Source organism: Chaetura pelagica, unplaced genomic scaffold (assembly GCF_000747805.2).
Source record: "Chaetura pelagica isolate M959 unplaced genomic scaffold, ChaPel_1.0 scaffold222, whole genome shotgun sequence".
NCBI lineage: Eukaryota > Metazoa > Chordata > Aves > Apodiformes > Apodidae > Chaetura > Chaetura pelagica.
This window is the reverse complement of record NW_009952711.1, coordinates 5,098,327-5,112,461: the sequence shown is the minus strand read 5'-3', so window position 1 is coordinate 5,112,461 and position 14,135 is coordinate 5,098,327. Positions and strand designations below refer to the sequence as shown.

General features: G+C 39.1%; 1 protein-coding gene across 1 annotated transcript in view; it reads left to right on the top strand.

The window, feature by feature from the left end:
- Window positions 1–12,316, top strand: part of TCF12 (transcription factor 12) — a 160,089-nt gene extending 147,773 nt beyond the window's left edge. The window contains exons 16-20 of the mRNA XM_009994419.1: window positions 2,543–2,657; window positions 3,488–3,650; window positions 4,897–5,129; window positions 8,227–8,380; window positions 10,022–12,316. Of these exons, the coding sequence (XP_009992721.1) occupies window positions 2,543–2,657; window positions 3,488–3,650; window positions 4,897–5,129; window positions 8,227–8,369 (654 nt within the window). The 3' untranslated portion in view covers window positions 8,370–8,380; window positions 10,022–12,316. The remainder of the gene's footprint in view (window positions 1–2,542; window positions 2,658–3,487; window positions 3,651–4,896; window positions 5,130–8,226; window positions 8,381–10,021) is intronic.
- Window positions 12,317–14,135: the final 1,819 nt, after the last annotated feature.

The window sequence follows — 14,135 nt, the reverse complement described above, 5'->3', positions numbered from 1 at the left end:
GGGGTGTCTGTCTGTCTGTGGCAGGGGTGTCTGTGTGTGCCGGGGGTGTCTGTGCCCCCGCGGCTGCGAGGGGCGCCCGAGAAGGTGTCTCTCCCCCCGGAGCTGGGCACCCACCGCCAGAGTTACTTAAAAGTAACAGTAGAGTAAAACGTGTCAGCAGCTTGTTTGTTCTGAAGGTCTTGATGGTACAAAATGTCTTTCAGAAGACTTAAAGGAAGGCCGAGGTTGCACCCCATTGAAATGCAGATGGAGCCTCTTTTTTCTGTGAAGTGGGAATGAAGGGAAAGAAAAGCAAATTTAAGTTTTCTAAACTCGATGTTTAAAATACTAAAGATCCAGTTTACTACCTTGAAGCTGTCTCTGATGAGTTGTGCTTACAGGAAACAGACCTCTTGGCCTTCCTGTGATAGGTTGACTTTTAGCAAGTTTTTTGGGTTTGGGGGCTTTTTGTTTGACTTTTTAGATTTTCTTGGACGTCATAGATAAAAGTCCACATTTTTGTCAGTTCTGTAAGACTTTAGCTCTTAAGAATTCTGTAAAAATCTTGTTAATCTAAATTGTATGCTTTGAATTTGTAAGCCTGTTTCAAAGGACTTGGAACAGTTTTTATTTCTAACCTATTTTCTGCCTTTATCAGAACTGATTTGCTAATATGTCACTTCTAGATTAGTTATGGATTTGAAAGTTGCCAGAGTTCTGGCAGCTGCTGGATTTGTATACAGCTTTAAGAAATTTTTGCCTTTTTTAAGTAGTAGATTTTGGAACAAACCTGGCTCTGAAGTGATTTAATAGTCACCAGCTTGAATAAAAGCACCCTCGTGTGTTAGGACTAAGCATGACCTGAAGAATAAAATAAAACACACAACCTGCAGGGGAAAACTGGGGAAAGACTATTTTTTGGAAGTTCAGTATGGAGAATGAGTTTCATGTCCCCTTGTAAAGAGCTTTGTCCTGGAGGCTGGAAGAGCTGGGGTCTGCCCTGTACTCCAGTGAATTCCTGACAGTGGCAAGAGCTGAGGTGGCAGTATCCGAAGTAGAACTGCTCACAAACAAAGCCTATTGCACACAAAGGAAGATAAAATATACTTTAAATAGCAACAGATATTCTGCAGTACACAAGAGGAGATTTTCTGCAGAACAATAGATACAAATAGCAGCCCTGAATGACCTGGTATTAGTTGTGGGTTGCTGGTAGCTTGCAGGAACGAGTGTGTATTAAACAAAAGATAAACTTGCATAAGGGTATTTATCTCTCTCTGGGTAAAACCCATACTAAGACATGAAAGGTAAAAGCTGCATTAATTACTCAAGAGGGATTCAAAGCTCAGCAGTTTACTAGGATTGAAGGATTTATTGAAAAACAGTGGTTCTCATGTGTAACTCCAGGCAATAAACCTATTTAATTAAAGGCTTAATCTTCTAGTTGACATGTTTGCTACTGTTCCAATAAAAAGCTTCATCTGTAGCCAATTTTTGTAACTATACAAATAATAGTAGAATCCCTTATCTTTGTTCAGTTTTTTTACTGTTTAATTTTATTATGTTGGTTATATTATAAATATTTAAAGGACTTTTGTGTCTTCAGGAATCAAAAGCTGTAACTGGTCCATGTTCAAAGTGTGTAAACACAAGCAGTGTCTTTACCTCTTCCCTTTTCAAACAAAAGAATAGTATTTTTATAGAGGTTTGCATTGATAATAGTGTTCTGTATTGAGCAGCAGTTTTTTAACAAACTTGCCTCTTCGAGCTGGGTTTGTGCACTCACTTATGTCTGTCTTACATAAGTATCATTAATTCAAGTTAATACAAAATTAGAATTTTGTAAAGACTCTTCATCTTAGTGCTTGCTGCTTAGAAATTTAATTGGGACACTTGAAGGAGCAGATTAAAAAATACTAAGAGAGGTGGTGAGACTAGTTAGCTGCCTGGATGATTTTTGTATGATAAGGTTCTGTAATGGGACTAAACCAAATACACGTATCTGAGAAAGGAGGAAAATGAGGGAGAATTACTAAAGTTAATAAAATAGTATTTTTATTAGATCCAGTTCTTATTCCTGTTCCAGCCAGCAAGAAGTGAGGAGATTTTATAAGTTTTCTCAACAGGGTGGCACACACACCTTTCATGTGTGGTGAAGATCATTATTCCCATTATTTTCTTTTACAGATCACAATGTTCTAAGTACTAGAGTTGATAGTTGTATTAGCTTAAAGAAATAGAAGATTAATCAATCCTTATCCCCTTCAGACGTAGATCAAGGAGAATTCTGCAGTGTTCTGTGGGAAAATATGAAAAAAAATTGCTAGGTTGCTACATTATTCCAAACAGGTGTTGGTCACTGCTTGAAATATGGCTCAATCCCGTGTGGAGTCATCAAGTGCTTTAGTGTAACAGCATCTTTCCACTAAATATTTCCTTTACTGAGAACTTTTAACTCGGGTCTTTAATCCAGCAAATACTTTTAAATCTTTTAAACTTCTATTCTTGGACTGTTTCTTTGAATCACATCTTTAATAGAAATGTTTGCTTTGCTTTGCTTTAGGTTGGGACTCATCGGGAAGAAAGTGTCAGCCTCAACAGCAACCATTCAGTTCTTCCCAGTACAGTTTCTGCTCAGAGCACAGAACTAAATCATAAAACACAAGAAAGCTACAGAGGTAACTTTCCAGCAATATTAAATGCTGAACAGGGTCTGCAATAATCCAGGGCCAATTAGGCTGTAGATCTGGATAAACTTGCATCAGCACAGGGGATAGGGACATAGATAATATTGAGAAATAAAAAATAACTATAAATGCCGTAAATCACCACTGTTAGGGATTCCTGCAGCAATTTCCCTGTGTGAGACATGCCCCAGTGTAGTTTCAGCAGAAGACTGCATTACAGTCACACTCTCCTGGCTTAAGGAGTCACAATGTCACAGTGCTGTACCATTTCTGAACCAGCCAGCGGGGCTGCAGAGGGAGCTGGGCCCAGATTTTAGTCTTGCCAATAAAAGGAAGTCATTCCACACAAGTGTTTACAGTTCCCTCAGTTTTTAGCCTAAAGAAGTAAGCTTACAGGAAACAGAACTCAGCTTATTTATGTGCCTGCACCGTGCAGGGATGTGTGTGTTGCACATTTGGCCTAAGCCCAAGGCTTGACATCCGTGCAGCTCTGCCCTTATTGCAGCCCAGACGCAAGGTGCAAATTTCCTCACTTTGCTACATGTCCTTTTTTCTTTAACAGTGTCTTTCTTAGATTAAGCTGTTACTGATCAAGTTGCTATACGAATTACGATCCCTTTATGACCCATGACACATGTCCTGGCACTGCCATGTTACCAAGATTTCTTTTGTTTCTGGGGCCAGAGTGTAGCTCATCCTGTTGTCTTCCCTGGCTTCTGCTTGGCTGTGGCCTCCCAGCCACAATATTTGCCTGAGATTCTCTTAAGTGTTTCACTCCTGTGAGACTCACATTGCTCTCTGGTTGCTTGCAGCACTGTCAGGTGGCTTACAGAGCCAGTCTGTGGCTATAGGTCCGGCAGAAATAAAGTCTGAACATAAGGAGAAGGATGAAAATATACATGAACCCCCCTCATCGGATGACATGAAATCAGATGACGAGTCCTCACAGAAGGATATCAAGGTCTCATCTAGAGGCAGAACAAGGTGGGTTGGTGACATGGTCTAGGGAAACAGCTCTGTTAATAATCTGTAGTGTGATAAATTGTTACCTCAGTGCACATGTTAATAGGCAGCTGAAATAGAAGGATAGTTTACAGTATTTGCATCTATTTAAATACAAGATAGAGGATTTTCTGGGAAAATCACCTGAAAAGTGCATTCCCTTACATTGGTTCCTTGCCTAGTACCTGCTGGTACAGGTAAGTAGTAAGAGGTTTGGAGGGCCCTGCCCAGCATAGATGGAGGAATGTCAGAACTCTGTGAGACTTGATACCTGGGCCAGGGCTGTGCTTCTAAATGTGAGCTAGCAGTGGTGTAGAGAGGCAGCCTGATAACCCTCAGGCTGGGGTGAATACAGTAGGTAAATCTTTTTACACACTTTCTCCCCTTCCAAGCTGTGGACAAAAAACCTGGAGGTGACACTGGGTAAAATACTTCTGGATCTGCTTGATAGGCCTGACACAAGTGTTGAAATGTGAAATAACAGTAAACAAGTCAGAATTGTGCAACCACAGGCAGCAGAGTCTGTATCATCACATGTGGTTAATGGTATTTCAGTGTATTAATTCCAGTAGAGTGGAGGTTTTGCAGAGTTTTAGGCTTAGTTGGGCAGTCCTGTATTGAAAAAAAGGCTGTGCAACTACATCTAATAATTTGAAGTAATACAAGGATTCTAAATGTAACTTTTTAGCTCTACACTGGGTATTAGAATTAAAAATAGTTCTGAAATTTGATAGCAAGGTCTTAAACAAAACTGAAACTTTTTACTAAGCACATTAAATTGAAAAGTACTTGAGTACCTTTTTATATAAGCTGATATGTTGAAAACTTGCAGAATCTATTTGTTAAAAATTATTTTTCACCTGACAAGGTGGCTGAGTTTCCTCTTAACTATTGGTCAGTAATTGAGTGGTTTGCTTCAAGGGGCAGCATGTTACCACTGCTCTTCCTAGAGGTGTTAACCATCTGTAGACAATATTCTGTGGATATTCTGGCAAAAAAACCCATGTAATGTTTATTTTCAAGAAGAGGCAGGAACAGCAAAAATTACCTTGAATAGTTAAGCATTGATACCTAATAGTTGTCTAAATATGCTTCAATATGAAATACACTAAGTGGGAAGATGTTTCGATGAGTCAACAGAAAATTTTGAACCAGCAGCAGGATCTTTTTTTTTTTTTTTTTAATCCCAGTGATATTTCATTATTCTTTATTTTATACTTTCTTGCAGCAGTACTAATGAAGATGAGGATTTAAACCCAGAGCAGAAAATAGAAAGAGAAAAGGAGAGGAGAATGGCAAATAACGCCAGAGAACGTTTGCGTGTACGAGATATCAATGAGGCATTCAAAGAGCTTGGCCGCATGTGTCAGCTTCACCTGAAGAGTGAGAAGCCACAGACCAAGCTGCTCATTCTTCACCAGGCTGTGGCAGTCATCCTCAGTCTGGAGCAGCAAGTGAGAGGTTAGTAGCCCCATGGTGCTGTGGCAGTTTGCCCAGTGGCTTTGTTCATGGAGCAGCGTCTTGTGACACCTGCATCACTAGATGCACGAGATACTAATGTTTGCGGAAGTTCTTTAGGAAGAGGAAAGGACTACTTAAAAAAAAAATGGGGGGTGATAAGGGAGGGTATCAGGGGTTATACTTTGATCTTCCTGGGTTTTTTCCTGTGCAATTAGCCATGTCTTCACCTGTGTTTTCAAGGTAAATCAATTAGTTAAGATATTGACACATCTTGCTTTAAATTGTAATAAGCACCTATTTAGCAGTACAAAAGCTTTATCAAAAATAAGGGATCTGTTTTAAGAGGATCCTCACATAACTGAAATATTAAAATGCAGTGAATTTAATTGCATTTACTTAGACTTTTGCATTAAGCACATAGTGGGGAGGACAGAGGAACCCTCTACTTTAATTGAATCAGGGCTGGTTTCGCATGGATTTTCTTTCTCTGATTGCTTTGAGTTTTTCCAGGAAAGAAATAATATGCATATTGCAAGGGGCAGTAGGAAGAATTCTTGTGCAGTTCATTCTCATAGGGAAATTTTATTCTAGGAATCGTGCTTAGTTCTTCAGCTGTTCTGTTCTCCTGTGTTGGTGAAGCTACACTTGACTTTTAGCCTCCCTTTAATCTTGTGTCAAAGACCAGTTCTGAGTTATCTTGCTGAACTGTTGTTGGTCCGCCCTGAGCTGGTCAGGCAGTGGGAATATGCTGGTTGAAGGTCAGGTACAGCCTGGTTCAGCTGAACCAGCCTCTGCCATGCTGTGTGGCTGGCACTCCTTGAGCATCCTCATGTTTTGCTGGCTTGGACTAGTGAATAACCATATTTGCTGGTGTGTCACTGATGGAAGTGCATCACGTGACTGGAAAAGTCTTTCAGATGAGCATGATATCCATGGTCACGTTTGCTTGATGTGCTGCATCTTTGAATCACTGATGTCACTGAATTATGGCATTGTGTTTTATTGTTTTGTTCCTTGGATTTACTTCCAATTCCTAATTTGTTACTTGCATTTTGCACGGGAGATGAAAGCAATTACTAAAATTTATTGAAAGTGACAACATGAATAACTTAACACAAGCTTCTGTACTTTGTAGTAAGGATGAGATGCTGTGTTTTTAGGCAGGTTTACTGACCCAGTTTTTAATAAAGAAACACACTGTCTCCAGTCAGAGTTCTTCCAAGGAATGTAGAGCAACTATTGCTCTGCAGATGAGGCACTGTGGTAAAACCCTATTTCAGCATCTCTGACACTTGGATCTTGGAAATGGTTTTAGTCTCAAAACGTTTGCTATAGTCTAAAAGATATGTTTGAGTATTACAAAGAAGGGAGAATAACATTAATCAAGCATGGTTTTTAATGTTTAAAAACCATCCAGGCCATCTCCCTGCTCTCAGATTTTCTAATCCACAGCAAGTTCTCTGTGAAAACCAATAAAATCACTCTTGGCTTAGCCAGAGGTTGCTTCTGAACTTTGTCTCTGGTTGAAATACTTTCTAAATGTGCTTCCAGTGGAATTGGACCTGCCCTACAGGCAGTGTAAATGGAGAGCTCTTCCTTCCTTGCATGTACATCTCCCCCTCTTGTCTCTGCACCAAGGAAGCCTGTCACCAGCACACCATGACAGAGGCTGTGTTCCCCATTTTCTCTTGCCCATCTTTCCTTGCACCTGTCCAGAAAGTGCATGACCGGGGCTTTCTGTGGCACCCAGAGGAGCTTCCACCAAGGCATTAGATAATTGCAAGAACAAGTTCCTCTTTCTGCTAGAAATGAAGCTTTGTGATTTGAATTTTGTGATCGGTGCTATTCAAAATGAAACATTTCAGATTTCAAGCTCTAATTCTGGGCTAGGATTTTTATCTTGGTTTCCTAAATCACTGTAAATTAACTTTCTTTCAAAGTTTTCACATAATTAAGTCTTTCTATAAAACTCCAAGGCAAGCCACATTTAAACCAAGAAAAGTCTACGAAAAGTTAGCTGGTTGGTCTTTTTTGAGTAGGCACTGCTCATCCTTGGAAAGTGCGGTTGGAAGCTGTTGATAATGACTTGGCAGAATGAGCAAGTCTGTCAAAAATTGCCTCTGCCAGATTAAGCTAGATTCTACACCTTGTAAAAGGCACAGGGGTCAGCAAACTGCAGCTGCTTAGAGGGGCACCTGTGCAGTGCCAGAGAAGGACTTGTGCTGTTGGTTCAGTTCTGGCAGTCTCTTTGCAGTTAAAATTGTATTTGCAGGACTTAAACTGCACAACAGAACTCACTGACAGCTAGAAAAATACCTCAAAATGTTAATTAAATTCGTTGTGCTCTGACAGAATATATCACAAACCTTTTGTGTGCCTTTCTGGCCATTGCTATGTGCATCTCTTATATTTTGATTCATGAAAGGCCATTTTGAACAACAGAAATTGCTGACTTTTAGAAACTAGTTATTTGAAAACTGGAGCCATACCGCTGGCAGTATCTTGCTAGCTAATCCACAACTGGCTGTTATCAAGTACTGAGAGGAAATACTCTTTTTAAATAATCTTTTGGCTCTGTGTGACTGTCCCTGTACTCTTCTGATTTAAGCAGGGTGGTCACAATATTAGTTCACAGGCCAGTTCAGGGCATTCTACCTCCCCTGTTCTAACAGCAAGCTAATAGTTAAGTGAAGAAGCAGTAACTACTAAAACTTCTGTGGGGGGTTGCTAGAGTTGGTATTACTTCAACATACCAGCAAAACACAGAAATCTATTTTTTTACATTGTAAATTACAGACAGTTCTTGTTTTGCACTTCAACAGCTTCTGGTGGCAAGGGAGTCAGTTTTTAAGAGTTCTTTGAAGGTGTATGTATGCAGCTGGTAAAATTTGTCTTGCAAAAAAATACCAGTTCAGGAGATCCCTTGTAGGATTTCCAGTAGTGCTTGTCTGCAGCCCTAGACACCTACATCGTACCACAGGGACGTAAGTAGTTACAAGAGGGAAGCAGCGGGGCTGTTTTTAGTGCAGTGGTTCATGTCTTGATACTCCCTTTGGTATCCATGTGTGGGATGTTAACAATCATCTTTCTGTTCCAGAACGAAACCTAAACCCTAAAGCAGCCTGCCTTAAGAGAAGGGAAGAAGAAAAAGTTTCTGCCGTATCGGCAGAGCCGCCAACACCACACCCAGGAAGCCACCCTGGCCTGAGTGAAACTACCAACCCTATGGGTCATATGTGAACACCAGCCAGGTATGGTTCTTGTCTGGAGGGGGGTAGCTCTTGTTGCTTTTAATTGTCTGACTTCTGGGAGATCTGGATGTGTTCATTCTTAGTTACTAAGCTGTCACTAGCACCAAACTTCTTTATGTTGCCAAGGACTTTCATATCTCGGAGCACAAGCAGAAGTGTGCAGATTTGTGCAGTTTGAGAAGAAAACAAAACCCCAAGAAATTATTGTTAAAGTCTTCAATTCCACGCGTTGCTGCCAGTGGCTACATCAGTTGGCTCAGGTGGCCTTGGCATGAGATCAGAGGAGTAGTTAACAGCTTGCTAGATAAGCCAAGCATAATAGAGATGAATTATACATCTTTAAATGGTCTAAATATCAGGTTTGCTCATTTGAAAATCCGTGTATTGTTTCCTAGTGCTGATACAGCTAGTGAGGCTTCTCATCTCAGAGATTTGCTGTCTGGCTTGAGGCCAGTCATTCTGATTTGAATCATTTGTCCAACAGAGGTTGTTACACCATCTTAATTCACAGTCTGTGTTAGTGAAGACAGTTAAGGTTTAAACCAGTAACTGTTTTCAGCTTTGCAAGATAAATCAGTGTTTCCAAAAGCAATAGTTGATTTAAAACACACTGATGGGAAGGAGACTGACAGGAACATTAATCTTTTTGGTTTTTTTACTTGCTGTTGGTTGTTTTTTTAAAATAATTGGGAATAACTTGAGATTGAGAAGAAAAAAAATACCTGGATATTCCATGTCTTTTAAAGCAGTAGAACTGTTGCCACTTTCAAAAAGTAAGGGATTGGATTTGATGCCCTTATTTTTATCTGTAACTTTACCAAATTGCTTATGCGGGGAGGTTTGTTGTTGCTGTGTCTACATCTTGCTTTGCTTCTATTTTAGCTTAAGGTAAAGGCATGCATCTTGCCAAAATGTATCCCATAGAAGTTACTGTTCCCTGGTGTTCCTTAGAAAGCAGTGAAAAGGCATTAAAATGAAGCCTTACTCAAGTCAGGACATTTCCCCCATCCCTTCTAGGCAGCTTCTTTCTTCATAAATGAAATGGGTTTTCTTAGGAAAACAAGGTGCTTTGAATGTCTCTAATTTGTTTTATTTCATACCAAAGCAACAAGATACTTCTAAATTGTCAGATAATTCTTGATTTACAGCAGGCTTTATAGTCTGTTCTTGCCATATTAATACAAATAACCACTCTTGAAAGTTTACTCTTATCCTTGCTTTTTCAGTAGCAATAACATGGTAAGGTGACCAGGTGTGACACTGGCAGAAGGCTGCACAGGCTCTGTACCCTGTGGCCATGTGCACCTGCAGCGGAACCATCACACTGGGTACTGGTTCCTGCTTGTTTTAGAGAACAAAGTCAAATGCAAATCAGAGGTCTGAGATTTACAGATTATTCTTTCTTTCATATCCAGAAGGTCCAGATAGAATATTCCTGAGAGTAAACATTCAATACATCATATTCAATATGGTTATCTGTGGGAACAAGGATTTCAGGGCCTCTCAATGTGTTTGTCTTTTGCACTTAACTGCAGTTAAGATACAGTTTAACTTAGTTACCTAGTATGTGGATATTATGCTTCTTACTGGCTGTTTTCCTAATAGCCCTTTCTTGTTCCAAATTTCTTTCTAGAATTCCAGAATTATTGGTAGGATACACAGAAGGTGACCTTTCTTCACAAGGACACAGACAACTAACATTAGATGAAGACACAAACCTGACAGGAGAAAACACTTGAAGCAAGAAACCCAAATGCAATCTTATGATCAAAGCTACTGGTCAACACCTGCATCAGGACTGAAGACACCAGATCTTCAGATGGAATTTCAGCCCATGGAATACTCTGAACATATCATTCTGTTGCAAGCAGTGTGTCGCTTCTGCACAATCAGAGACTGTTGTGATCTCTCCACTCATTGTGGAAGTTGCCTTGTGCCTAAACTGAATTGACAAATGCATTGTAACTACAAATTTTATTTATTGTTATGGAACTGTAAAGGTCTACATATAAAGGGAAAAGTTAACATGTTAAAAGCTGATAAAGTTTCAGCTGGATGCCAGCATTTACTAAAGCTGTTCACATTCAGAGAACAAAGCAGTGACAACCTTTGACCCGTAGCATTCCCAGCATACCTATTAGTGTCTTAAAAAAGGAAGGGAAAAGTCTTTTGTTGTCCTTTCCTCTCCTTTTGCCATATGACTAGTGTTTTCCATGCAATAGGAAACTATTCCTTGGTATTGCTTTTTTTATGTTATTTTTGGTCTCTGGTAACCTGAACAGTTATGGTCATAGTTCCCCTTCCAGACTGAGCTCCGTGCTTCAAGGAAGTAGGAGGCCTAGTGAAGGCTGCAGGCAGGAGCAATACTGTGACCATAACATTTCTTGGATTTAAAAAGTGATTTTTGTTTTCCCTCAGACTTTCCTCAAGCATCTTTTTTGTTCTTCTAATTATAAACAAAACCTTTTTAGGCTTCTAGGCTTCATAGTAAAGCTTGTAACGTGAAGTGTAAATTGGGTGGGGAGAATCTACTTTGTTAGAGTTGCTTTGTTTTCCAAGCAGTAAGTACTACATCTAGTACATGTAAAGTGTTAGCTGTATGTAAGCACAAAATGCATTAAAATACAAAGGAGATTTTTTTCAGGCTGTAATTGTGGTGAACAGTAAAATCCTAAATTCACCATGGCAGGTAGTGTGATGATACAACCACCAGTCAGGTGGGCTTACTTACATAATGGAATATAAGAGCAATGGTCACCAGTTTTTCCTTACTGTATGTGTTAATTATCTTGTCATTTTTGTATGGCTTGTCAGTGGAGAAAAAAAATAGTGCAAATCAAATGCAAGCAAATGATCCCCCTCCCAAGCCATAATAGCATCAAACCTTTAAATGTTTCTCCACCAGAACAGTGTCCATAAGTATTCCTTTGTCACAGATGTGTTGAAATGGTTAACATCCCTTTGAACTTCCATGGAAACTGTCTTCCACTGCAATGACCATGGGAGGAAATTTCCTAAGCCAAGGTTGTCTGAGCTATTGTTTATACAGGGCATCTTTCATCACTGGCAATTGGTTCACACACAAAACAGGAACAAACCAGTAATTTTTATGAAGTCACTTAATTTGAAAGAACAAAAGATGAATTGTTGAAGTAAACTAATGATTTTGAGCTCATGTTTTGGATGGTTCCTAACAAACCAGTTTGTGGAATTAGTGGACTCATTTCTATTACTTTAATTTGCATATATCATCAAATAACACCTGATTATATCTGTGGCCTTGTTCTTCATTTCAGTGTTTATCGGCTAAAAAATTTGTTGCTTATGACGTGTGAAAGTGATCACGTGCCACTGCCTGGCCTTTTTCCTTCTAAGCTTGTTGTCTTTTTGGCTATATTAGACTTTGCAGTATGCCCAGAAGCTTTCCTTCATAAAATAGAAAGAAAAAAACATTTGGCTTATTTTTCACTGTAGCTAGTCTTTTATACAATAATCTTGTAAGAAAATTTCTTGAATTCTAAATATTACTCTTTCTAGATTTTTGAAATCGAAAAAGTTTTCAGTAAAAAGTTTCTTACTTTATTTTACTATATTAGGTAGTAAAAATGTAGGGTTATTTACCATAACCTGTTCATTAATATCAGAAATTTACAATAGCATTGTAAGACCATAGTAGGGTTCTAGCATACCGTGTAGTACCTATGGAGTATTGTAAGAGCTAATTGTCCGAGATGAATTGCTTCTCATCTTGTTCTCCAGTTTCCATTGTTGGTTTATTGCAGATTTGTACCCTGTGTCAAATTTCAAGGTATTGCTGATAAACCTTTCCAACCAGCAGCAAGAAGTTCAAAAAAATTTCTGTCAATGTAACAGAAAACACTATGTATATAACATTTATGTAGCAATAAATGTGCCATCTTTTTTTAACATGGTAAATCAGTGAGTTTTTTACATTTCTCTCTCCTTGTAGGTTGTGTTGCTTGAAAAACACCAGCTAAGACAGCTCCTACCTTTATCTGAATAAAACCTGAGACATTCTCAAGGTGTGCAGCCTAAGTTGCAGCACAAGAAGTGCTGCTGTGACGCCAGTACAGATGTTCCTAGAGAGCTGAGGAGGAGCAGCAGATAGTGACTGAGACCAGAACCTGATCCTGCAGGCATGTGTCTCCTGCTACACCCTTTTCCTTTCCTTTGCCTGTCCTCAAGATAGCTTTCTAAGACTTGTGTGCATTGAAGTTCAGTGCTGAGTTACTTCTGAATTAATTGATTGCATCTACATAGGGGTTTTTTGGGGGGGGGAGAAGGGGGGAGGGAAATTTCATTTAACTTAAGCCTGAAAATTTAAACTTTCACATTTTTATAATTTTTCTTTCTGCAAGTGTAAACAAAAAAATGGAAGTGTGCAGTGACCCAGGCCTACACAGACAGTGGTGAAATCTTCATGCAGTTCCTAGTCCACAACTGTTTAAGCCAAAAGCCTCAAGTGACGAGCAGACTTTGTACAAGCTTGAGTTTTTTCAACTCTTCTCTAAATAAACATCCCTGGGAGAAAAGCACATGAAAGACAAAAGCAAATAGAGGTACTATAAATATACATAAAGTTACAATGTTTAACTGAATGTGGTGTATGTCAGTGTGACTGCTCTGTACTGCAGTTTCTTTGTAACCTTAGAAAACTAAAGTATTGAGACCTAGTTTACATTGTAAAGAACTGGTCAGTCTGCACATACAGGCAAGTGTTGGTCACAGCCCAGTGCCTTAACCACAGGCAAATCTGTTGGGTGTCTGGCCAAACAGGAGCTGAGGCCCAGCCCTGTAGGCACATCTTTCAGCATGTCTGTGATAAATCTGGGGCAGTTGTGGGCTTGATATTTACTGTATCAGCCTCATTCACTCAGACTAGAATCTTGATGTGTTAGAATGAAAAATCTCCATCTCAAAATACTGACAACTTGCTCTCTAGGAGAGAAATCTATATTTAAACACAATGACAAGGTAGGGGAAATTGTCAGATGATGTTTTGAATCTTCATCAGAATGGTCAGTTGACACCTGCAATAGCTGAAGGTGGTATCACAATATTTCCTCTGAAAGGTGAAGAATAACAGAAGAAAGACTTTCAAATACACTTCAGATTCTGTTTGTTCAGTATCCAGCAGATGGAACCTCACATCTTAACTGGTCTTCCTTATGCTGCAGAGATAAATGCTACTCTTTCTGATTATGAATATAACACCTAAAGTACATTAGTCCCTAACACTACCTGACTAATTAAGATAAATGCATGCAATATTGGTTTTAAGTTGATGGGCTCTGGTTTCAGTTTACCCTTTTAAAAGGGTAACATTTAATTAAATGTCCATTTAACTTGTTTACGTGACTAATTAATAGCTGAAAGTGTAATTAAACATAAAGCTTTTAAAATGCTCATTCCTTTCTTAGCATGCAATAATAGTAAATGTGGGCATCATAAAATGCAAGTACAAGAGGGGAAGAATGCTAAAAACAGAAAAATAAATTCAAATGACAGCCTACAGAATAGGAAGGTAGTAACCCAATATAAATTAGTGCCTATCATTATCTGTAGCCAGCTGGTCATCATTATCCCGTTACATAGAAGTATAACAAATGTGCCATTAAAGTTCTCGTTATAAAGTTTTTTGGATATAAATACAGATTCTGCATTTACAGGAGTTATCAGGGAGAAGAGTGTGAATTGAGACCAAAACAGATGTGTGCCTGTTAAGCTTCCCTGT